This window comes from Natator depressus, chromosome 1 (assembly GCF_965152275.1).
Source record: "Natator depressus isolate rNatDep1 chromosome 1, rNatDep2.hap1, whole genome shotgun sequence".
Lineage (NCBI taxonomy): Eukaryota > Metazoa > Chordata > Testudines > Cheloniidae > Natator > Natator depressus.
The window spans coordinates 327,939,611-327,966,050 of NC_134234.1; the positions used below are offsets into that span (position 1 = coordinate 327,939,611).

General features: G+C 41.4%; 1 protein-coding gene across 2 annotated transcripts in view; it reads right to left on the minus strand.

The window, feature by feature from the left end:
• The window catches only part of CACNA2D1 (calcium voltage-gated channel auxiliary subunit alpha2delta 1), a 651,754-nt gene that overhangs the window by 550,138 nt on the left and 75,176 nt on the right, over positions 1 to 26,440 (minus strand). For both annotated transcript variants that reach the window (XM_074942556.1, XM_074942557.1), the window contains exon 3: positions 9,355 to 9,471. In XM_074942556.1, the coding sequence (XP_074798657.1) occupies positions 9,355 to 9,471 (117 nt within the window). The remainder of the gene's footprint in view (positions 1 to 9,354; positions 9,472 to 26,440) is intronic.

Genomic DNA, 26,440 nt, shown 5'->3' on the forward strand with positions numbered 1-26,440 from the left:
AGCTACAACATATTTTGTTTTTTAAACATGTTTTTGCTAAAATTCGTTCTGTAAGTAACAGCAATAAAACACTACTATCTACAGTATAGGGCTCCAAGAATAAATTTAACAGTAGCTCCAGTCTCAGAGGATTAAGCTAGGTCAGGCATTGCTTTCATTTCAATTATCTTAACACTGAAAAACAGAAAATTGCCACAGCGGGGGCATGGCATGCTGTGGGGCTCGTAGAGTATGTGTAGAGTCTCCAGTCATGGGACAGCTGGATTACAGTTCCAGAGCTACCAATCTATATAGGAAGAGACTGTAGCTGTGGTCAGATGGGGTTTCCTCTGCATTGCCAGGAGATTGAAAATGTTTTGATAATATGAGGCCCAGACCTCAAGAAAGATACCACAGTATTTTACAGCAAACACCGCAGTTATAGCCACTGTAAGGGATAGTGTTTAGAGCTACTACTGTAGAGTGGTGCAGTGCCTTTTTTAACAAAGTATAAACTTGCATTATCAATAGTTAAAATTTTCAAAAGCTCTTAAGTGGCGTAGGACCTTTTTTCACTATTAATTATTTAATAAAGGCCTCATTGTGCTAGGTACTGAACAGCTATAGTCCCTGACCCGAAGAGCTCACAAACTAAGATCATAAGAAAGACAAAGAGTGAGAGAACTGGAGGATTATCATCCCTATTTTACAACAGGGAACTAAAACAGAGATACTAAGGGTCACACAGAAAATCTCTGGCAGGGCCAGGAATTGAACCCATATCATCTGGCTGTCCATCCAGTGCCTTAATCTTCCTGTAACACCGGAAGTATTGTGTCTGGAGGTAGCAATACCTCTTGCAGTGCTCATCAGCATGGCAACCATGTAGTGTGGGTTAGCAAACGGGAAAAGAGACCAGAAAAATACATGTTTAGGTACCAAAAATAATATTTAGGCCACTTGAACTGTTCTTTTAAAAAATGAACAGTCCTAGCTAACCTCATGAGACACGGAATTATTTTTGATTGAAGCAAACCTGTTGTAGGCTGTATAGAATACAGAGGAGAAAATGGAGAGAAAAATAAAAGATATTCAGATAGCTGTACTTATATTTTTTTCTCTTCTTGATATGCATATTTAACTCTCACAGATGACAATGGAATAGTTCTTAGCAACTAAATTCAGATTTTCAGCAGTACAGCGCTGGTTTATGCAAAGAGGAAATTAAAGGAGAAGCTGTGAAAGTACAAACATTCCCATTTTTGTCTTCACCCAAAACAGCAATAAATAAGTAAGCTGCCATACCAAATCTTCAGCCAAAGCAAATATTCCAGTAGCACTATACATTTGTGTAGTGTCTCTGACTCATGGATCTCAAAGTACTTTACCACAATTTCTTACTTAAACTTCACAACATACTAGTGAGGTATTGTTAGAACCCATTTTACAAATGGGCAAAGAGAGGTTATACAATCTGCCCAAAGTTCCATTGTGGTCTAGTAACTAAGAACCCAGGTATTTTGGCTTCCATTGCAAGAGTGAATATTCCCTGAAATCATTCTAAGCCACCTGTGGGCAGGGCTTAAAAAAATTATAGAAAAAAGAGAAAAAGTAAGCAAAAAATTGATAGTAACAAGTGAAAATGTAGCAGAAATATAAAGCCCTCTCAGTGTTTGATGTCTTGTACTTCTTATGGAATTTCTGTGTATTTTTATCTGTGAACATAAATGATCAAGATGTGCCCATGGAGAGTGGGCAGCAAATGGGACAGGAGGTTATTTATAAATGTACACCCTGCCACAGATGGTTTTTAAAGGGTCAGCTTCACTTTTTAGACTAGTACAGAAGGAAGTTTCATCACGTATGTAATCTGAGCTATTAAGCCAAAAGAAAGAAATACCCTAAGCATCCAGTCAAGTGGAGACACTTAACTTCCCTGCCAAGAGCAACCAGTTTGTGAAAGTGAGACTGTATTAAAAATACAGGTAAAGATAGAGATACTTGGTTATTACATGCCATTCTTTCAAAGAAGTATCAATCCAACCTCCATATAATTGTCTGAAATCTAGGGTTGCCAACCTTCTGACTGGAGAAAGACAAACACCCTTGCCACATCCCTGCCTGAGGCCCCATCCCCCGCTCACTCCATCCCCTCCTTCCCTGCCTCGCTCACTCTCCCCTTGCTCCTTTTCACTAGGCTGGGTCAGGCGGTTGGGGTGCAGGAGGGGAGTCTGGACTTGGGGATGGGGCTGAGGGTTTCAGAGTGTGGGAGGGGGCTCCCACGCTGGGGCTGGGGCAAGGGATTGGGGTGTGGGAGAGGGTGATGTCTCCAGCTGGGGGGGTGTGCTCCAGGGTGGGGCCAGAAATTAGGGGTCCGGAGTTTCGGAGAGGACTCCGGGCTGGGACACGGGGTTGGGATGTGGGAGGGGGTGAGGGCTCTGGCTGGGAGGCGGACTCTGGTGTGAAGCCGAGAATGGGGGTTCGGAGTGCGGGAGGGGGCTCAGGGCTGGGGCAGACGGTTGGGGTGCGGGAGGGGATGCGGGATGCAGGCTCCAGGAGGAGTTTGGGTGCAAAAGAGGGTGAGGAATGCGGGCTCCGGGCGGCATTTATCTCAGGCGGCTCCCAGAAGCGGACGGCATGTCCATCTCCTAGGTGTAGGCATGGCCAGACGGCTCTTCATGCTGCCCCCTTCCGCACACACCACCCTCGCAGCTCCCATTGGCCGCGGTTCCCATTGGCCACGGTTCCCATTGGCCACGGTTCCTGGCCAATGGAAGTTGCGGAGCCAGTGCTCAGGGAGGCTCTGTGCCTAGGAGCTGAACATGGCAGCCACTTCCAGGAGCTGCGCAGAGCCAGGTCAGACAGGGAGCCTTAGTTGTGCTGCCAGACTTTTAACAGCCTGGTCAGCAATGCTGACTGGAGCTGCCAGGGTCTCTTTTTGACCACGCATTCTGGTCAAAAACCAGATACCTGGCAACCCTAGTGCAATCATTGATGCGTGCAGTCTTTGTATACTATCATGTGAGGCCATACACCTGCAGAACTCATTTTCGTTGATTAAATTTTCAGATGTAACTTCTCTCATGTACGCACATTATGCCAGATCCAACTTCTGTTGAAGTCACTTGCATTGAGTGATGGGTTAGGCCAACAAGCAATATTACACAAAAATTATGTGCGCGGGAGCTCATATGCACAGAGGCTTTGTTTTGTTCAGCTGAACAATATAGATTGCATTTCAAAATCGTTGGGTAAAAGCCCATCACCTGCCTACATCACACTACTACCTACACTAAATATACCCTTGTCCTTTGCAGCACATTTCTGAAAAATTCATCAGTGTTGTTGCCAACATGTCTTTTCTTTTAACTGTTAGCGTTACTGGCAATTTTTAAATCAGGATTGGACTATTTAATAAAAGATACACTCAACTTCAAACAGAAATTATTTGGGGTATGTTTTATGGCCTGTGTTACATAGAAGGTCAGATGAGATGATCATAATGGTCTCTTTCTGGCCGTGCAATTATTGGCAAAAGATAATATTGCTGCACTCAGAACATAAAGGGAAGCCTTCAATCACACAAATATTAAGGAGACTGTAATGCCCTTTTTCACACATTTTATTCTGCTACAACAAGGCTTTTAATCGGCTGCATGGTTGAGCAGGTATCCATTCAGAGGTAGTATTAATAAAACCATGCTTAATCTCAGAGGCCCTATCTTCACCGGCAAAAATGTGCATTTTTCAATTGAGCTAAGCTACCTCAATTGAACCACATACAAACACACCCTTAACATCTGAGTAGACAGCTTAATACCAGAGCTGAGCAATGAACGGAATTTGTCCCATGGGAAATTCTGATACTTCAACATTCCCAAATCACAACAAAAAAGTTGAAATATCAAAAATATTTTGTTGATTTGGAAATGTCAAAGCATTTCATTTTGAGTCAGTTCAACATTAAACTACATCGGCCTACGATGTTCCTGTGCCTCATGGTTGTTGTTCAGGCAACTCATGCCTTCATTCTCCCCTATGGCTCAGCTCCCTGGCTGGAAGACATCTCCCATGATGCACCCACAGTCAGAGGGGAGACCACATTGCATCATAGGAGACGTCATCCAGCCAGGGAGCCCAGCCAATGGAAGAGAATGTGGGCATCAGGCACCCAAAATACTACTCCAAATCAGGTAACATAGAACTATAGTTTAATGTTGTGTTGCCTTGAAACAAAGTGGAAAATCAAAACATTTCTGCAAAATTGAAGTTTTCCTATCAAAAATTCCAATTTTGCAGAAACTGAATTTTTCATTCAAAATTGTTGTGACAGAAAATTCCAGACAAGCTCTATTTAATATCTTTAATATTAATTTGAGCCAGTCATGTTGTAGCTACCTATTTTAAATGTGTTAAACAGGACCTATATAGGCATTACAGGGAGTTTTGAACTGAGTTAGCTCACTCAAATTAGCTTAACTCATTTGAAGAACACAACGTTTTGCCTACACAGACTTGGCCAGATGGACTCATACATCTCAAATGTCTCTCATTTTGAGGAAAATCATTCATTTCAGTTCCCAGAATACTTAAATTCTATACAAGGATGGTACCTGGAACTTTTCTTGCAGAAAAATTATTTCCAAAGAAATAAAAAATCATGGTGCCATGGTTACAGACACAGTTATCTAATACTAGAAGAAAAAAACTCCTGGCATTTCCTGCACAACTCTATTATTTGTATGCCTCTCATTTGGAATTTTGTGACACTTTGTGTCCCATATTTGGGCCTTGGCAGATTATAGGGGGGTGGACAGGCTTACTTTCTGGAAATAGTAAATATATGAACCTAACTAAGATTAATTAAACGTAATTTCTCTCCTTGCTAGAAAAGCATCTGCTATCTTCGTCCATTTTTTCACAATAATCTCTCCATATAAATGTCATACTATTTTCTTAATATATGCAGACCAGAAATAGAATAATGAATCCCCTCTGAGTTATCTCCAATGCTTGATGGAGTGACACTTTCATATATCACGTACAAAACCATCAGATAATGTTGTCCAAAAATCTTCATCATAGAGGTTTAGCACAGGGGTGTATTACACCACTGCAGATTTTGTTACAGAAGGTTTAATTTTCATTTATAGTCATGCTGGCAACCTGAGGGAAACCAGTATATTATTGGGAAAGTCAACACCAATATTGCTTATTATAACCTTGCCCCAACTTTGTTTCTGCTACATGCCTAGGGAACATCATTTACCCAGTGGAGCCCCTTAGCAATGCCAGCGTATGAACAATGAGACGGCTGATGTCATTCACTGGTATCTCCCTTCGGGCATCGCTAACAGATGTATTGTCCTCTTGCATCATACTCGCTCTTAATTAACACTTTGATACACTTTAGTCCCATTGGTAAAAACCCACTGTGGTGATTAGTATCAGCTATGCCTGACTTCATTCCTGCTCTCAGTCAAAGTTGAAGCTGTAGGTATAAATGTACCTACATTTCAGATCAACTTTGTGCAGCACAGATGATCTGTTTACAAAGTCAGTAAAGCATATGGGGAAGCTACTGTATGACACAGAAGTGTGCATGGTAGATGAAGAAGAACTGCTAGTAGAAGGCAACAGGTTAAGATTCAGAAGATAACAAGGGAGTATCACAAGTGTGTAAAAATGACCTGGAGGATGGCATAAACTCATAAGTCACAGTGTGCACTGATGACAAAAAAGCTGTGAACAGAAAAACCAATGCAAAATATCTCAACCATTAATGTTTATGGCAAGATGAATGAAGTAGGTAATGTTTAACCTAAGGTAATGGAATGGAAGACTCTAAATCACAGAGACTAATCTCAGACTGATAATTAATAGAGAACACAAGCCAGAAACAAAACTGAAGTTGGTAACAGTATTACCAAACCTCAGGTTTCTATTGGGAGTCTTGCACTATTTTGGCATATTTCTGAAAGACTCAGCTCCTGGAGTCTTGTGAATACATGAGAATCTCAGCTTTCATTTTAAAAACATTTCTAGCCCAAGTGGCTGTGGAGAAAATGTGAATGTACCCTAATGGATCAGACCTAGAAAGTAAAAAAAAAAAAAAACCCCAATTTTTTTTTCAATCTCACAATTATTAAGCCAGTCGTATGATTTGGGAATACTTATAATTATTGAATACTTGAGGTTGGCAATAGTGTGGTAATATACGCTGAACTTGTCTGCACAACATTTGTTAGTAGTTATAAAAAGAAAATGAAGTCTTTTGCAGACAAATTCCACCCTAGACTATTCCCATGTAACCCTTCTGAAGTTTCACAGCTGCACCAGAGGGGAAATTATGACTTTTGAAGGGTATGTAGGTATTTAATATAATGGCAGACAATATTCTGAAAGGAACTGACTAGGATTTAAATATACAGTTTTCCAGCATGCACAAAAGTGTATATGTACATATATGTATATATACACACGCACACACACAGTTATGCCTATATACATATAAAGGCATAAAAAAGTGTGTGTATATACACACACGGCATTAAAAAGCTAAACAAAGAACGTTTCATAGGAATAGAGGTAAACACTTAAATACTGGGAGTCTGCAAAAGTCCAAAGCAATGCTTTGCCAACTGGAGCAGATGAATATGCAATTGTGGTAGGCTGGATGAGGGTTATATATATCCAAAGTATGCTCATCCAAGGAGGGGCTGATGCATCTGTTGTATTTGCTTAATTAATACTTAATACTTAATTAAAAATACTTAATTAATTGATACCTGGGTCACTTGCTGGAGGATTCTCTGCTCCTTGAAGTCTTTAAACCACAATTTGAGGACTTCAATAGCTCAGACATAGGTTAGGGGTTTGTTACAAGAGTGGGTGGGTGAGATTCTGTGGCCTGCGTTGTGCTGGAGGTCAGACTAGATTATCATAATGGTCCCTTCTGACCTTAAAGTCTATGATTCTATGATTCTATAATTCTGGCCCTCTACACAGGGTGAATTTCTTTTGATGGATAAAGTGGCAAGGTAAGTACAATGCCAGGAGTCTGAGTCTCCCATGTTTCAACAGGAGTTCTTCATATGCATCAGGAGACTACAGCCACACAGGTATAAATAACAAGCCCTGTAATAGGTGCCTATTGTTAGTGGCATTACCAACCCTAAGCATTGAAAAATCATCAATTAGGCCCCAAACGTTCATGAAAGTGGCTAAAAATGAAGAGGTTTTTTAAAGAATAATTTGGGGGTTCTTCTTATTTGCCTTCTTGGTTTTGAGCCTTTACTGTGTATTCACTTAATTTTTCAAGATTTTCTCAGCAACCATGGGGGCTAGAAACTTACTTTTTTTTCAGATGAAAACTGAGATTCTCACATATTCTCTTGATTTCAGCAGCTGAGATTTTAAGAAAAACAATAAAACTTGTGGGATTAACAATAAAATTGCAAAAACTGGCAACACTGCCTTATGTGTACAATGGTTTGAATTACTGGAGTGGGAAAGTAGTGGAGAAACAGACATGTTTTCAAATGCCTAAACAGAAGTTATCAGTATAACACCTTATACCATAATTCACCACAGTAATTCTTCCATGCAAAGTTCATATGCTATGTGAACACTAAGCCAGCCTCAGAACACCCAGTGACACATTGTAGGTGAACAGCATGACATCCATTTTATACTTGGGTAAGCTAAATCACAGAGAAATTAAAAGATCATGTATTAAAGACATAGCCCTGCATTAAGGATGGGGAAAGCTAAGAGATCTGGAAGAGTAATCAGGAATTCCTCTGGCGAAGCACGAAAAGCAATGGCAGATCCACAATCCTTTAAATGAGTACAGCATATGGTGACCCCTTGGGCCAGACTACTATACTGGCAGATGCAAGTGCATGTCTTTCCTCACCACCTGTAAGGAGGCTAGAACTGAAGGCTAATACAGAGCAGTGATTTCACTCCCCAGCCAGCCACTGGCACTCAAATCAGGTACAACTGGAGTGGGATGAAGGCTGCTTGTGCTCTCTCCCCTCACTCCTAGATGGCCAACCACAATCTGGCTTTAACTGACTTGTCCCAGGCTACACTAAGAGTCAGTGTGAAGATGAGAGAACCCAAGTGACCCATCACCCAGTCCACTGTTCCATCCTTTAGACCCCACTTCAAGGTATGCCTGTTTCTAGATTTAACACTAGGAAAGGCAAGGGAGTGAACACACTTGGGGCTTGTCTTCACTACTGGGGTATGTCGACCTAAGTTATGCTACTCCAGCCACATGAACAACATAGCTGGATTCAAGATAGCCTAGGTTGACTTACCCCGGTGTCTTCACTGCACTGCATTGATGGGAGATGCTCTCGGAGAGCTGGAATACCGGGGTCAACTGGAGAGCAGCAGCATAAATCTCCCCGGTAGTGAAGACAAGCCCTTGGAGTGCTCCATGCAAATCTGGTCAGCATCTCTTAGGAAGGGCATTGTTGAGATTGAAAACGGCAACAGAAGGCTACTCTGAAATGAATCAGGGTTTTGTGGGTATGAGTTACAAGAAGCAATTAGCCAGACTTGGCCTATTTAGAGCACAGAACAGAAAAGGAAAAGGAAAAGATCACTGCCAATGAGCAGTTTGAAATAGCAACTACTTGCAATTCAAAACATAAGGGATCACGGGATTAGAACTGAGGACTGACTTCTTATAAGAAGTTCAAGGTGAATTTCATTTACACTGAAGGTGGTTGAAATATGGAATAAAGTGGCCAGTCAGCAGTAGAATAAACACACTGTGAAGCCTCAGCAGACACATGAACACACTGTTGGCAGAGGAAAATCAGGGGCTACCATCACGGAGGACATGAGAGTTAAAAAGATGAGACGATAAAGGCTAAGTGATTTACTTAGAGATACATCTTATATGACCCAACTTTCATGGGGTGTCTGTCTCAAAACACATCTTCCCAATGGATGATGTACAAATATTATAAAAAATAAGTTACCTTAGAGGATCCAGTATTCAGTCAATGTTTCAAGATTACTAATGACTGCAGAGTACTATCATCTTCATGTCATGTGCACTTAGAGGAATATTTTCCAACCTATTTATCTTTTGATTTGCCATTTGGCCCAGGTCCCTAATGTGTCAATCAATACTATAAACGTCTTCCCTATGCCAACTAACTAATGAGTTGATTTTCTAACATGAAGTCACCAGCCCTCATTCAGCATATGTCAAATCCTGTACATATCAGGCTGACACTGCCCCTACATTTATAAGCAGCAAAAACAACAACAGTAAAAACATGCATCAGTAAAACATGAAGACTCAAAAAGAATGATAAATAAGTAGAAGAGAGAGATCCAATTAGTACTCACCACCAGGGCTTTCGATCTATTACTCAGTAGTTTTTCAATATCTGTGGCCGCCATTTCCACCAATTTACGTGCATTGTTGGCTTCCACTGTATACAGATTGTTGTGTTTCGTATAAATCTGCATGAGAAAAGGAAATCATTCAGAACTACCACATGGGCCTCTTTATTTACATTGTAATAACAGGACAGTGGCCTAGTGGATTGAATACAGGACTGTGAGCCAGTAACTCTTCAGTTATTATCCATTTCTCAAAAAAACTACGTTAAGCTGGGCAAGCCACTGCCTCCCTGCTTGAAAATTGTGTCCCCATTGATTTGGGGATTATGTGGGCATAATGTAGGGCTGAATTTATTATCATTACGGTTAATATTAACACTCAGCACTCATGGGGCTATTATGATAATTATTACTAATTATTTGCATTGCAATAAAGCCTAAAGGATCAAAGATCAGAGCCACACTGTGCTAGTCACTGTGCACACATATAATGAACAGACGGTTCCTACCCCAGGGAGCTTTGGATTTCTAAGTTTCAGTTTCCCCGTCTCTAGAAAGGATATTGTAGTTACCTCACTACTACCCATCTCACAAGGATGGCTGAAGGATTAGTGCCTCTGTTAGTCTTTGGCGATCTAAAGTACTATGGGATCAATTCTGCAAGGAGATGTGCAGATCAAAATCAGCGGGATTTAACAGTCCTCCACATCTGCAAGCAATGCTCTGCTCCTTTCAGGATTGAGCCTTAAAAATGATGGCTCCCATTTTCAAAAATGGTTAAATGATTCTGGGTGCCTCCAGTTTTTTGTTTTGTTTTGTTTGGGGATTGGGGGGGTAAGATACTTGACCTGAGACCTTAAAGGGCCCTGACTTTCACAAAGTATCCCCTATCTGAAAATCAAATGCCTATAAAAGTACCTGAAGTTGAGCCCAGAAATCACTGATGTATTGTATTCTTCCTAAAAGATTAAGAGACAGATACTCAAGGTGAATCAATGTAGCACTACCGAAGTAAACATATTTATGCTGATTTCCACCTCCTGATAATCTAGACACTTATTTACCTTTATTTTAGTAAGGTATATCGTTCACCTAGGGGTTTGTTTGTTGTTTTAATATTGTCCTTACTTCCATGATTTAAAATTCACCGTGGTGAGGGAGTACCTAGTTCTGTTATTCTGTGGTGTTTCTAAGGGGGATAACTACCAAAACACAGAGAGGAGTGGGGTTTGCTTCTGTTTTTTAAAGGACACCCCCTTCTTCCTACACAACATCTTTAAAGGGGGAGAAAAACCCTAACAATAATCTGGAAAAAGAAAGAGTATGTACCTTATGGCTAGATAGTGAATGGGGAAAACTAATTTATGCAACCAACAGATGGTCTGAGGTCACACAAGTGCTTTGCTTCTCTGAAACACTGCCTGATAGGGGCTATACTGTCTTGTGGGAAGTAATTCTAGGCGCACACACACAGGAACAGGTCCAACACTAATTCACTGGCCGAGCTCCAGCAGAAAGAGCTCAGAAACTATCCAACAGACAAATTCTACCAGCTGTGCCAGGGTTCTCAGGGTATAGTTGTATGGTGGCTTTAAAGGGACACACCAATATAGGGATCTGCCGCTTGCAGCTGGTGGATTTTGAACATTGCCAGGTCTGACGCCATTCTCATGAATGAAACCAGTCATGTCTGATAATTCATGTGAATGACAGAACTGACAAGACTTATCATTAGTTTCAATCAGTTTTGATTTCCAGAACACTGGATTATATACTTTTTTTTTTAATCATAAACTTTTTCTCCCTCAAAACTGATTTAAAAAGAAAAGTGTTTTAATTCTTGCTTTTGGGAAGATATCCCCCAAACACCTATAGAAAATCCACCACTGAAGCCTAGGATTACATAAGATCTCACAAGCAAATATAAGTCCACTGTGCTGCAAAAAGCGGTGATTCAGTCATGGATGCTTCTTGCTCAGTTGATAGGCAGCCAATGCTCCAGTGAGGGGCAAGAGGAGCACACTAAAGATCTCATGACTCATTTTGCAAATCTTAGTGTCTTGGTCGAATTCCAGCATGGCTAATTATCTCATGCCTTCCTAAAGTTCCCACTGCAAGTCCAAAACCAAATTAGACATCATGGACAAGATAGTCAGATGGCAAAGCACGTACAATTAGAGACAGATTTTATAAGGCGCTCAGGTCCTACTTAGTCATCTAAATAAAGGCTGGATTTTCAAAGCTACTCATCAACCAAAAGAGACATCATCCAGCCAATGTCTTCTGAAAATCTGGCCCTATTTTTGTAATGACAAATGTATATTTAGTTACATTAGACAGGACAACAAAACCATAGAAGGGATATATGCTTCAGGGCATAAACCAACTATTAATTGATCGGGGTTAGATAGAACATGTTAAAAAATATAGAATTTAGATAAGTTAGATGCATTCAAGTTGGCAAGGACTGATGAAATTCACACTAGGGTACTCAAGGAACTAGCTGAAGCAATCTCAGAACCATCAGCAATTGTCTTTGAGAACTCAAGGAGGGGAAGGGCAGGTCCCAGAGGACTGGAAAAGGGGCAAACACCGTACCTAGCCTTAAAAAGGGGAACAAAGAGGATCTGGGCAATTATAGACCAGTCAGCCTAACTTCAATAACTGGAGAGATACTGGAACGAATTATTAAACAATCAGTTTGTCAGCACTGAGAGGGTAAGAGGATTATATTATAAGCAATAGCCAACATGGATTTGTCAAGAAAAAATCATGCCAAACCAACCTAATTTCCTTCTTTGAAAGGAAAAGGAGTACTTGTCCTAATGTGGGTGGTTCCAGAGTAACAGCCGTGTTAGTCTGTATTCGCAAAAAGAAAAGGAGTACTTGTGGCACCTTAGAGACTAACAAATTTATTTGAGCATAAGCTTTCGTGAGCTACAGCTCACTTCATCGGATGCGTTCAGTGGAAAATACAGTGGGGAGATTTATACACATAGAGAACATGAAACAATGGGTGTTACCATACACACTGTAACCAGAGTGATCACTTAAGGTGAGCTATTACCAGCAGGAGAGCGGGGCGGAGGGGGAACCTTTTGTAGTGATAATCAAGGTGGGCCATTTGCAGCAGTTGACAAGAACCTCTGAGGAACAGTGGGGGGGGGGGGAATAAACATGGGGAAATAGTTTTACTTTGTGTAATGACCCATCCACTCTAGTCTCTATTCAAGCCTAAATTAATTGTATCCAGTTTGCAAATTAATTCCAATTCAGCAGTCTCTCGTGGGCTACTTGCCTAGTGGATAGGAGAAAGCAGATCTGATATGCCTCTATTTTTTTGGGAAGGCTTTTGACAGAGTCCTCCATAACATTTTCATAAGTATCAGAGGGGTAGCCGTGTTTGTCTGTATCCACAAAAACATCTGATGCATCTGAAGAAGTGGGTTTTTTACCCATGAAAGCTTATGCCCAAATAAATACGTTAGTCTTTAAGACACCAGCGGAATCCTCGTTATTTTCACAAGCAAACTCGGGAAATGTGGCCTCAATGAAATTACTGTAAGGTGCACAACTGGTTGAAAGACCATACTCAAAGAGTAGTTAACAATGCTTCACTGTCAAACTGTGTGTGGCGTGGGAGGGGGAAGGGAGATGTATCTAGCGGGGTCCTGCAGTGGTCTGTCCTGGGGTTTGGTTCTATTCAATATTTTCTTTAATGACTTGGATAATGGACTAGAGAGTATGTTTATAAAAATTGTGGATGATACCAAACTGGAAGGAGTTGCAAGCACTTTAGAGGACAGGATTAGAATTCAAAAGGACCATAATAAATTGGACAACTGGACAATCAACAAGACGGAACTCAGTAAAGACAAGTACAAAGTATTGCACGTAGGAAGGAAAAAATCAAATATAAAATGTGGAATAACTGGCTAGGCAGTCATACTGCAGAAAAACCTCTAAGGGTTATAGTGGATCACAAATTGAATGAGAGCCAATAACATGATGTAGTTGCAAAAAAAAAAAAAGCTAGTATCATTCTGGGGTGTATTAACAGGAGTGTCATATGTAAGACATGGAGGTAACTGTTCCACTCTATTCGGCACTAGTGAGACCTCAGCAAGCGTATAGTGTCCACTTTTAGGAACCACACTTTAAGAAAGATGTGAACAAACAGGAAAGAGTCCAGAGGAGAGCAACAAAAATGATATAAGGTTTAGAAAATGTGACCTATGGGAGAAGTTTAAAAAAAACCTCTAGGCATGTTTATTCTTGAGAAAAGAAGACGGTCTTCAAATATGTTAAAGGCTGTTATAAAGAGGAGGGTGATAAATTGTTCTCCATGTCCACTGAATGTAAGTTAATAAGTAACAAGCTTAATCTGCAACAAAGGAGATTTAGCAAAAAGAAAAGGAGTACTGTGGCACCTTAGAGACTAACCAATTTATTTGAGCATAAGCTTTCGTGAGCTACAGCTCACTTCATCAGATGCATACTGTGGAAAACACAGAAGATGTTTGTTTTTATACACACAAATCATGAAAAAATGGGTGTTTATCACTACAAAAGGTTTTCTCTCCCCCCACCCCACTCTCCTGCTGGTAATAGCTTATGTAAAGTGATCACTCTCCTTACAATGTGTATGATAATCAAGGTGGGCCATTTCCAGCACAAATCCAGGTTTTCTCCCCCCCCCACAACCCCCCCCCCCAAACAAACCCACTCTCCTGTTGGTAATAGCTTATCTAAAGTGATCACTCTCCTTACAATGTGTATGATAATCAAGGTGGGCCATTTTCAGCACAAATCCAGGATTTAATAAGAACGTCTGGGGTGGGGGGGCTTAGGAAAACAAGGGGAAATAGGTAACCCTGCATAATGACTTAGCCACTCCCAGTCTCTATTCAAGCCTAAGTTAATTATATCCAATTTGCAAATGAATTCCAATTCAGCAGTCTCTCGCTGGAGTCTGGATTTGAAGTTTTTCTGTTGTAATATTGCAACTTTCATGTCTGTAATCATGTGACCAGAGAGATTGAAGTGGTCTCCGACTGGTTTATGAATGTTATAATTCTTGACATCTGATTTGTGTCCATTTATTCTTTTATGTAGAGATTTAGGTTAGATATTAGGGAAAACTAGAAGGATAGTCAACCACTGGAATAGGTTACCAAGGAAGTTTGTGGTATCCCGATCATTGGAGGTTTTTAAATACAGGTTGGACAAACACCTGTCAAGGATGGTCTAGGTTTATTTAATCCAGCCTCTCCGCAAGGGGTGGGTGGAATAGATGAACTCTAGAGGTCCCTTCCAGCCCTATGTTTCTATGATTCCATGTGCGTTTTATCCCATAATTGACCACTACAGAGTTTCTTGTACCTTGCTCTGAGGCATCTAGTGCTGGCCATTGTCAGAGATAGGATACCAAATTAGATACTGGTCTGATCCAGTCTGGTAATACATATATCTACATTTCTAGCCCAGTAATCATCATGGCCAAGAGCCTGGTACACTGGGGAGAAGGGACATAAAAACTGTCCCACAGGACTGCCAAAAAGACCAAATCTGAGCTCAGCTTTGTAATCTCAAGAGGTCTGGATTTAAACAAACTGCAACAAACCTACCAGGATCTTCTATCAATAGTCAATACCCACCTTGACCACTTAAGAGACAACCACGGTAATCTTAGTGATCCTCATATACGCAAAGCCTCTGATTTTGAAGCCGAATGCAGTACCATAGACACTAATGAGGGGCAGAGCCATTATGGATTATGGATTTTTACGGTTTGATAACTGTGCAACAAATATGATTCAAATGTTAATGAGATTTTACAAAGAAATTAAATCAATTGGAAATAATTTTTACTCTTCCAGGGTGTCAAAAGAACCATTTTTCATTTATTTGAAATTTTTCATTAAAATTTTTGCTTTTGAAAATTTCCAGTTTTTCATTTTACCCATGCCTTTCCCCCACTTTTGTTCTTTTTCTTTCCAGAGGGAGGCAAGAAAAAATTCCCAAACAAACAGAAAAAAAACTTTTTTTTTCATTTTTGGGTTTCACTGGCGGGCAGGGAGGGGGGGAATGTTTTGCAAAAATTTCCATTTGAAAGAAAAATAAAAATAAAAAAGGCTATTTTTGACTACAGGAAATATTTAATTCCAAACAATTGAATCAGCTCTGCTGTATTAAAATAAACCACCACCACCCAAAAATACTGCAGACATATAAATATATGCAAACCCTCTTTCTGCACATATGGGGTTGAGGGTGGTGTATGCAGGTCGTGAGCTTTTGATGTAATAAGTGATAGGGGTGATAAGGGAAATTATTTTTTTTCCCCAACTCACCAGTTATAAGTGTCCTAGCACTGAGTGTTCAATTGCAGAGTCCTAAGAGAGGGACAATGTATGATGCTATCACATGTGCCTGCAAAATGCAGGATGTTGCCCACAGAACAAAGCACAGCACTAGAACCTCACCAGGTCTTTTAGCCTTTCAGTTCACTGCAATATTTAAATACCCTTTATTGGTGGGGATTTGTGGGAAGTTGCAGGTACCTGAATAGCAGTTTAGCCAAAATGCTGGGTACCACTTTCAGGAACAAGGAAACATTTTCATCTCCCTTCCCCTGCTCCTACTCCAAGAATAATCCACATAATTATAGTGAAAAAAGAAAAGGAGTACTTGTGGCACCTTAGAGACTAACAAATTTATTTGAGCATAAGCTTTCGTGAGCTACAGCTCACTGAATTGCACTGAAGTGAGCTGTAGCTCACGAAAGCTGATGCTCAAATAAATTTGTTAGTCTCTAAGGTGCCACAAGTACTCCTTTTCTTTTCGCGGATACAGACTAACACGGCTGCTACTCTGAAACCTATAATTATAGTGGAGATCCAACAATGCCAAACTGGAATCCTTTACCCTGTTCGGTGAAAAGTCTTCACTGCAGGCACTGTGGGTCCTGCAGATGACGTTCACATTATTTCCAGAGACGCTGCCTCTTTGTCAGGGATTTAAAGACGTTCTGTTGCCAGGTGACCTCACCTGGAAACTGGTAAGGCAGGGATAAACATTTGTAGGATGCTATAGTATTTCATAGAGCACACTGTGCTTCTTACCCGCCACTAACTCCAGCGAGAGATATACCCCACTATTTATTGAACACAAACCTGTTCCAGTTTTTCAGAGTACTCGTAAATGTTAACACACTTCCCGATCTTCCTCAAATGTGAGGCTTGTCTAATCTAGAAAGGCAGGAATAATGGAAGAAATAGTCACTAATTACTTAAGACAGGTTCCAGAGTAGCAGCCGTGTTAGTCTGTATCTGCAAAAAGAAAAGGAGGACTTGTGCCACCTCAGAGACTAAGAAATTTATTTGAGCATAAGCTTTCGTGAGCTACAGCTCACTTCATCGGATGCAATTGCAGTGGAAAATACATGCATCCGATGAAGTGAGCTGTAGCTCACGAAAGCTTATGCTCACATAAATTTGTTAGTCTCTAAGGTGCCACAAGTCCTCCTTTTCTAATTGCTGAAGAGTTGCTTACATAATTTATTTGTTTGCTCCTCTTCTCCTTGAATTCAGCTTTGATGCTGCAGAAAATTAGAGCAGCAAGGGGAGGTTTCATTATCAGCCACGCAGCAAAAACTTTTCATTCTCAAAGCCTTCCACGTAGCCGTCAAACACAATTAGCAAAAGCTCATCTCTAATAGTCATAAAGGTCCTTATCAGCTAAGGTGTGTTTATTCACCTTTCAAAATGCAATTTGGCTATCTATGGGGCTTGTTCTAAACAGCTGATTTGAATACATTTTATTATATTGCCTTCACCAAGTGAATGCAAGTTTTCATTAGATTTTACATCTAACTTCATTTTCAGTACTTTAATCACTAGTGTTTTACTAAAAGCTCTTCAAATTGACAGTAAAATATGCCATTTTTATGGAACAAAACCTCATTGCATGGATAAGTGAAATCCATAAGGTCACAGCAAGAAAAATACACTCATTTCTCTCTGAAGTCAACAGTCGTGTACTTTTCCCTTCAAGCGAGAATGTATTAAAATTGTTTTCTAAATACTGGATATTTATTCAAAGATAATGAACCATAGTTTTTAAAAAAAACAAAACAACACTGCAGCATGAAACCACACAAGAACAAGAACAATAGTCTAATGTGCTGAAGATTAGAAGAACTGCCAAATACCCCTACAGAACAGTACCCCTCTCCACTCTGGCTTCAAGGGCATATTTACAAATCCCTTACAAAAAAAAAAAAGACATTCTCTCTGCTTGCTGCAGGGAGGCTAAGGAAAGCCAAACATTTTTATATGACTCGAGAGTGAATTAAAGATGCACACTCATTGAGGGCCCTTATTATATTGTGTCTTGCATATGGGGCATGCTATAACTGAAATTCCATTGAAATGACTTTAATATATTATAATCACTCAGAAAATTTGGTTCCTCCCACAAGTTTCCAAGAGCACTGAATGTGCTCCCCTTCCAATGGCCAGCATTCTTTGCATTGTTTGCACAGATTGCACAGTAACACATTATAATAAAGGCGCACTGAATCATTCCAAACTACAGTTGAATTCCTCTGAATGTTTTCATAGGAAGGCTGAATTGTTTATTCTGTTTTGCAACTACTTCTGTTTGTCTCTGTGTACCTTGTGCAATGCAAATTTAAGAAATAAAGGGTCCTTTTCTTCGGAAGGATGGCAGTGTGGTTAAGGCACTGGACAGCGATTTGGGAGATGTGAGTTCTCTTTGTAGATTTGCCACTGGACTTCCTGCATGAATTTGGGCAAGGCCAGATTTTCAAAAGAGCTCAAGTGTGAAGCACCCACAACTGATCTCTGTCTACCTCAGATACCTTTCTGTAAAATAGGGAGTATAGTATTTGTCTACATCAACACGATGTTGTGAGGATAAATCTATTGATGTTTGTGAGACACTCAAATACTGCAGCAATGGAGGCCACACAAGTACCCAGATACTTGTCTCACTCCAGTCTTGCACTGGTGCGACAGTACTGGCAACAATTATTGGACTGTTACTGATTTTTATCTGTGATGCATTATATTGTTCAAAATTACCATCCACAGCATATCATGCTGACCAAGAACATCTTGTTGTTTAGTTATACTGCCCTCTCTGTTGGTATCCATTTATTCTTCCTGTCAGTGACTGTGAGTCTTGAACCCTAGTCTACAGGCTGCTTAAGAGCTAGGCAATCCCAACCTGCCACCCAGCAACACATGAAGAAGGCCTAGAACAGCAGCTGAACTCTACCAGAGGGCTCCAGTCCTGGAATCTGATTGGGGGGAACCTTGAAGGGGGCCCAGCCCCTATTTAATCCAAGCACAGGAACAGGAAATTGTCCTTGCAACAGGGTTCTCCGGGCTCAAGACTGCTTTCTCTGTAATACTCCTACAGCCTGCTGCTTATCTCCTAGTAAACTAATGCTACCTCTTTCCTGACACTGGACCCCCAAGTTTGCCTTCTGGCCTGTCTTGGGCTCTGATCTCCTGGTAACCTGCTCCAACCTGACTCCTGCTCTGACCACTAGGTCAGATTGCCCAGTCATGACAGATACTTAGAGTGTAAGCTCCTTGCGGCAGGGAGTGTTTGTACAGCACCCAGCACTATGTGGTCCAGGGCAATGACTAGGGCTCCTTGGTGCTATAGTAATACAAATAATAAAGAATAAGAATCATAAGAGTATAACACAATTCCTGCTACTGACATGAAGAACAAAGAAAAGGATAATTCCTATCTTTAATGGAATATTGTAAATATAAAAGTCACACAAATAAAATTCCTTACCTGGGTTCCTAGCACTACTTTAGAATGTTAAAATGAAAATTTATCTAATTGGCTAGTCACCACTTATGTGACCTCTTTAAATTATAAGTTTATTTCATCTTGTACCAAATTGTACACGATCTGTGTGATCTGTGTGGTTTAATGAAATGGTGCAGTGCTTATGTGAGGAAGGGGTATGGGAGACCTGAGTTGGAGTCCCTGCTCTACCACAAGCTTCCTGTATGACCTTGGGCAAATCATTTAGTCTCTCAGTGCCTCGATTCCCCATCTGTAAAATGGGGACAAACAATACTTTCCTAATTTGCCAGGAGGATTAATATATTAAGATTGTGAGTATCGCGGTCTGCAGCAGAGCCGGTCTGCAGCAGAGCCAGTCTTCAGGCAACCTAATGAGCAGAGCTGCCCTGTAGTAGACTGTCTGAGTGGCTACCGTACCTGGCTGATGGCAGGAGTCAGCAGACCAGCTTTTCAGTCAGCAGCAGTTCAGTAATTGCTCACAGCACTCACCCACTGCGGTGACAGCACCTGCCCCTCCCTTGAACCCAGCCAGGCCCTGGCCTGCCTCATGCCCAGTAATCTGGCTCTGATCTTCAGCTCCAATTTCTGACTTTGGCTTTAACCCTGGCTCTGGCCTCTGACCCTGGCTCCTATTCCTGGCTATTGACTCCTGCTCCAACTACTAGGCACAACTGCCCACATCCCGGTCTCTGACAGTGAGGTACTACGAAACGGGGGGGGGGGAGGGGTACAAGTTTCCAGCACTGCAGAATATTTTGTTTAATTCATAACATTGTTTCTGTACAGATTGGGTTTCTTACACCTCTCAAAATAAAGGGCTCCATCCTGCTGCCAATGAAGGTAATAAAGAATTTTGTCATTGATTTCAGTAAAAACAGGAAAACTCCAAGAATAGACACATTCACCCTAACCTATTCTAGAGTGTCCCCTTATTATTATTTCTGATTTGCCATTATACTGCACACTTTCCTTGAATCTAGTTTGTAGGTAGCTCCAAGCACTAAAGTAAATAATTCCTGTCCTCCTACTGCCCATAACAAATTCCTGAAGCAATATGAATACTTTCTCTATTTAAGTCCATGGCCTGAGGCTTTTACTTATGACTACCTAACTTGTTTGCAACTAACTGATTCATTATAGAGCATAAACCGCAAACTGTAGCCACAAATCTTCACCAAATTTTTAAAAATGTTCATGCCAAGAAAATCAGAGAGATCATGTTGAACATGGCTTCCTTTTTTTTTGTCAGATACAAAGTCTAAATAAAATTACAGTAGTTTCCTAGCAACCCACAGATGTCTTTGTTCTTGAAATTCTTATCACCACCACAAACGAAGAAAACGCCCCAATATTTTACATTATTTGTTGCTTTTTCACAATACTAGTCATAGAGTGCTGTGGTGATCTGAGCAGACATGACAGGGCAGACAATTTCTATATCCAGGATATCTCATTAGTCGTGATGGATGTACTAGGAAGTTCTAGAACTATGACAAGAGAGAGCCCACTCCTAACTGATACGTTCACCAATTCTCAGGCAGACAGCAGGGGCTTGATCCTGCAAAATGCTGAGCAATCTGTCCTGATCCAGCAAAGCTCTTAAGCATCTGCTTCTCTCTAAGCACATGGGTAGTCCCAAAGTCACAAGAATACTCATCCGCTTACAGTTAAGAAGGGGCTCAAGGGCCACTTTGCAGGATTGAGACCTTGCACAGCTTTATCCTTGTCTGCCCAGGTACTCAGCCTGGAAGTCTGTAAAGGCAAGAAATTATTTCCATGAGCTCGATTTCATATGTATCTAATATTTCAAAATAGACATTCAATTCTTCACCTACCACACAACAAAAATAAGGGGGAGGGAATGTTCCCTTCAATAAAAAAAAATATTCAACATGTACATAGCACTTTTCAACTTCTAGTCAACTTCATACTTTTATGAATACCTTGCAAGCAAGGATCTTACAAAATTAAGCCGTATAGTCTCCCTGGGAGGTACATATTGTCCCTGTTTCACAAATGTAAAAACTGAAGCCCAGAAAGATTCAGTGGCTTCTCCAGCATAAAACCGTAAATTTGGTGGCAGAGTCAAGAAGAGAACCCAGGAGTCCGTACTCCTCAACCCATGCTGATAATAGATGCTCACAACTAAATGTGGGAGAATATCAGGATCAGGACAATAGAAAACTTGAGCACCCATAGCAAAGTACTTCAATAATCCTTCACTACTGACATATTTTGGCCAAAGAACATTTACTGATTTCATTTAAACACAGTGATACACAGGGCAAAACCTATCACAGTGCAGGGGACCAGCACAAGCTGAAGCCCCTTGCCAACACTCTACATGGGGGGGAATTTCACTCACAAAAAACTAGATTCCCTTTCCAGCATCTGACTGACCAGTACAAGCTTTTGGAACAAGGAAATCCATCCCCTGCTGCTATGAGAGCAAGCAGAAAGTAAGTGTCATAGGAAGCTGGAATAGGATGGTTTGCCACTTATACTTGCAGGCATGATTACAAACAAAAACAAAAAACCCTCCATATGCCAGGAATAGTAACATGCTCAATAATTTCCCAGCTCATCATGTAGAAATAATTGAAAGTATGGTAATGCCAAGTCACCCCTTCCCCTTGAGTCTGAATGAACTTTGTTAATTCAGCCACCTATGCTTAGACTCTTATAACCGACTTCATAAGCTTGAAGAAGGAGCACTTCAAAATGCCAGTTTATTGCAAAGGGAGCTGAGGGAGAGTAGCATGTGCAAGTTATAAATGAGGCACCCAGTGTTTTGACAATCCCTTAATTTCCATTCGGATAATAAGGATAACATGCAGATGTGTCTTCAAATTTCCCAGCCTGCATTTCTAAAAGTGATTTAATTTCACTGACATCTTGACATCAGTTCGCAACATGTAAGCTCGACAGAACTTAATTTGGAGGATGATCTTAATAATTCTCACTCCGCTGGTATTTGGTTTCACATAAAACTATATAGCAGTGGCAGGGATGTCTCTTTGGAGCATAATATTGTTAAAACACTGCTTTCATGTTTTGGAGACCACTAGTTACCCTATCCTATCTTGTCTGTCTCAAACGCTACCATTGGGCTCTGTAATTCACCTCAGTGAATGCGTGAAATGCCTATTTTTGGTGCCTATGTTCATTGCCCTACCACAAAAATCCCTTAATAATAATGCTCATCAATAATAAGGCTTTATATGTTTAAAAGAGCCGTGTAAACCTCAACCACTTAACATCCACAGCAGCCTTAGGGTAGCTAAGTATTATCCCTTGTTTACAGATGAATTAAGAGAGACACAGACTGTGAGTGGCATAAGGCCACAAAACAAGTTGGTGATACATCCAGGATTAGGACTCAAGAGATCTTGAGTGCCAGCTCTATATTATATCAACTCAATCACACTGACTCTCCAGTAATGAGTCTGCTGTATTATTACTCCTGAGGGAATTCTATGCCACTGCCCATGCACAGAATTCATGTCTCCCACAGATTTCTTTGCTTCCCCACAGAAAAATGACTTCTGATGGGGAAGCAAAGGGAAGTGCGGGCACGTTGTTTTGGGTACCTGGAGCAGCCAGCATAGAGGTAAATCACTGCAGGCGGAGGGCAGGGAGGGCTGGGGACTCCCTGGCTGGTGGCGCCTACCTTGCGCCAGGTTCTGCTGCTAGTCCCAGCTGGGCTGGGGGGTGGGAGAGAACAGAACTTCCTCTTTCCCTGCAAGAAGCAGCTGGGTCTGGGTCAGAAACGTCCCCCGGCTGCAGAAAGCTCCGCGCTTCCTGCCCCCATCGCGCCTCAGCGACGGGGGGAGAGGTCACTGTACAGGGAGCTGCTCCTCCGTCCACCCAACCCCCATGCAGATAGATGCATCCCCATATATACATACCTACCCGCCAAGCCACACCACCTGTACCCAGAACCCCCCCGCCAAGCCCTCCCACTGCATCCAGACCCCCATCCCTGCAACCAGACAATCCCCGACACTTGAACCCCCAGCCTGACAAGCCCCACCCCTGAGCACCTGGACCACCTCGACTCCCTGTACCTGGCCCCCCACCCCACCGAGCCCCAACCAGCTGCACTCAGACCCCCACCCCAGCACCTCCACTCCCGCTGCTGAGTCCCCCTCACCCAGACCCCCTCACTGAGCCCCATTCCCTCCACACCCAGACCCCTGCCACTGAGCTGCAACCATCTTCACCTTGACCCCCCCTGCAAAGTCCCATTCCCCCTGCACCCGGAACTCCACAATGAGCCCATGTGCATCCAGATCCCCTCGCATATCCCACTAAGCCACCCACACCCAGACTGCCCAACACTGAACCATGTTACCCCACACCTGGATGCCTCAACACTCATCCCCTCCACACTTGAATCCTGCTGGGCTGAGCCTGACTGCCGCACACCTGTATCGGGGGCCAGGGCTGGGAATACATGTGAGATTCTGCCCTCTCTTGGTGCGCCTGGTGTGGAGGGGCAGGGGTGTGTTTCTGGGGCAGGCCTAGCCCTTATACTACGTCAGGGTCAGGTACAGTCTCACCATCGAATCTGTGTCCGGAGGGGAGGGGAGGCTGCAGGGTGATCTCCCACCTCCGTGAAGCCAGTGGCCTGTGCTCCCCGCTCCCATGCTGAAGCTTGACAAATAAAATATGCAAATAAAATATATCCTTCCCATAATTTCTCCAAATCAATCATTTCCATCCCTAATATTATTTTCCCCCTATGAGCAAATGATTTTTACTTTAAAAATATCTGAACCAAAAAATAAAATGCAAAGGCAGAAAACATCAACTGGTAATGTTCACTATAATACACATGGGTAGGGATACAGAACAGAACTGGTTGAAAATAAATGGAAATTTCAAATAATTTTTGAGGTTGAAATTTGGAAATTTGGTTGTTTTTTTTAAAGAAAATTTTAAAGAAAAATTTCCTCCCATTTTTGAACAGCTCTAATAAAGAACAAGTTTAACCTTCTCTGAGACTCCTGGGACTTTAATAACAGCATGCCTCATGAATATCATGCGTGACTCACTATTGCTACTATACATCAAAAGGGAAACTTTCCGAAACTAGCTCTCCTTGGAACAGTGTCTCTAAACTGCTGTTGTGTTCAATTAGCCTGTTGCTTGAAAAGGTTACACGGTGTAAAATGTTATGTGTTGCCATTGCATTTTACGGTACAGCTCCTGTGCATTTGTCACGTCAAAACTTCTAACACACAACCCCATTTTTACTTTGATATTTATGTAATATATGCTCCTTGTCAATCAGTTTGAAACGGACAAGCTAGTGCATTGCTACGGGTCAACTTGCCCACTCTGAGAACTCGATTTCTGAGTTTTGTAAGGGTCCCTCCTTTTCTTTCTATCCCCTTCTGCTAGAGGTATATTAGCAACTAATGTGGGGAATTAGAAGCACACTTGTCACCGTTTATTAAATTATAAAAAGTGTCAATTAGCTTAGTCATGGGTCTATGCTGTGAAAGGTCTATTTAAAATGGAAGCTATACACACATTTAAAAACAAATAATTATTTGTGTACTTAGCTCTACAATTCAAACCATTCTCCACTCACTCTTGGGCAATGTGGCCCTGGTTGTCCAGGACTAACACACATGGGTTTGCACCTTTTCTGAATAAACTTTTTTTGTTCCCATTGAAGAAAACGACTGAAGACAATGGGATCACCTGGGTGCTCAGCACTTCTGAGAAACAGGCCCCTTATTTTGGTACTTTATTATGGATTTAGGAGCCTATCTATAGGCACTCATTTTTTAAAAATATATATCTATATATTTCCCAGAAAGCTTAAAAATACTGCTTGCTCACTATGGCCTGCATATCATTTACACTAGAGTTGATTTACACTGACTTCTTAAAGTGAACAGCAATTACCCTTATAACATGTTAACACTACCTGTATGCTGCCAGAGCAGTTTAAAGAAGCCTTGGTGTAAATAAGAATCTGGCCCCTAATATTTTTCTTTTTTTAAGGCCAACAACTAGGGTTACCAACTTTGAGATGCAAAAAACAAAAAACAAAAAAAACCCGGCACCACTCCCCCAAGGCAAGACCGCCTTAACCCCAACCACAAGACAATTCCGCAACCCTGCCTTCTGTAGCCACTTTAACAAGAGAGGTAACACATACATATAATATTGATAACATCGCATCTCTCCTCGCTCTCGCGTGACTCAAACCCTCTCTCAGACATTTGTATGGCGCGCTTACATGTTGGTGGGAAGACAGCTGCTGTATTTTCAACAGTTTTGATCGATCACTTAAACTGCAGAATTGGGAACACTATAGCATCTTTAGCTGGACACAGAAGCTTCTAACATTAGATATCCCAGTGTATTTGTCATAATAATGCAAATCTTTAGACCCACATTTAAAAAAATTCAGCAGATTAAATTATTTTTCTGGCAACTGGCAAATCCATTAAAAATAAAAAGCCAGGGCAGTCAAATACCGGTCAAGGGTAACCCAACCTACAACAATTGCACTGTTTCATGTAACACAACAGCAGAGGACATGATGTTTCTAAAACTAGACTGGCCCTTTATTAAGAGAACTATTTACAGAGGCGCTGTAACTGAAGCAAGCATTCAAGCCATATGCACACAGACTGACTGCTGGTGCTCCTCCAAACTCTCCCCTCCTGAAACCTGTGGTTCTCCCCTCCAAGTGCCAGGGAGGTTGCTACATGTGCAAAATCTTGTAACTCTAGATCATCCTGCATGTTGTGCTTCACTGTGAGTTCTTTCCCATTGTTATTTTAGTAAGAAACATGTATTGAATCAGAAACTGGACAGTATCAGGATGTAAGATTGGTAATGAAACCCACAGTGCTCTTTTCAAATGGGAAACTGAACAGGCAAAAAGTGATCATGTTTGTGTCCTTTATTTCTCATGTATGATGTATAAAAGTGGCTCAATATTTTTTTCCAAATAAGGTTTGCAGACTTGGTTTTTAAATTAGAGATATCAGACCAGAACCTCAGCTGGTATAAATCCATGCTACTCCATTTACTTCAGTGCAGCTACTCTGATTTACAGCAGTTGAGAATTTGGCCTATCAACCCAAGACTTCCCCTCCTTGCCGAGGCAACCTTTGGAGGACTGGAACTGAGATGAGGACACCACAGTTGGTAGAAAATCTGTGTTGTCACTTTCCCAGTTCTCAAGCTAAGCCCCCTAATTAATGTC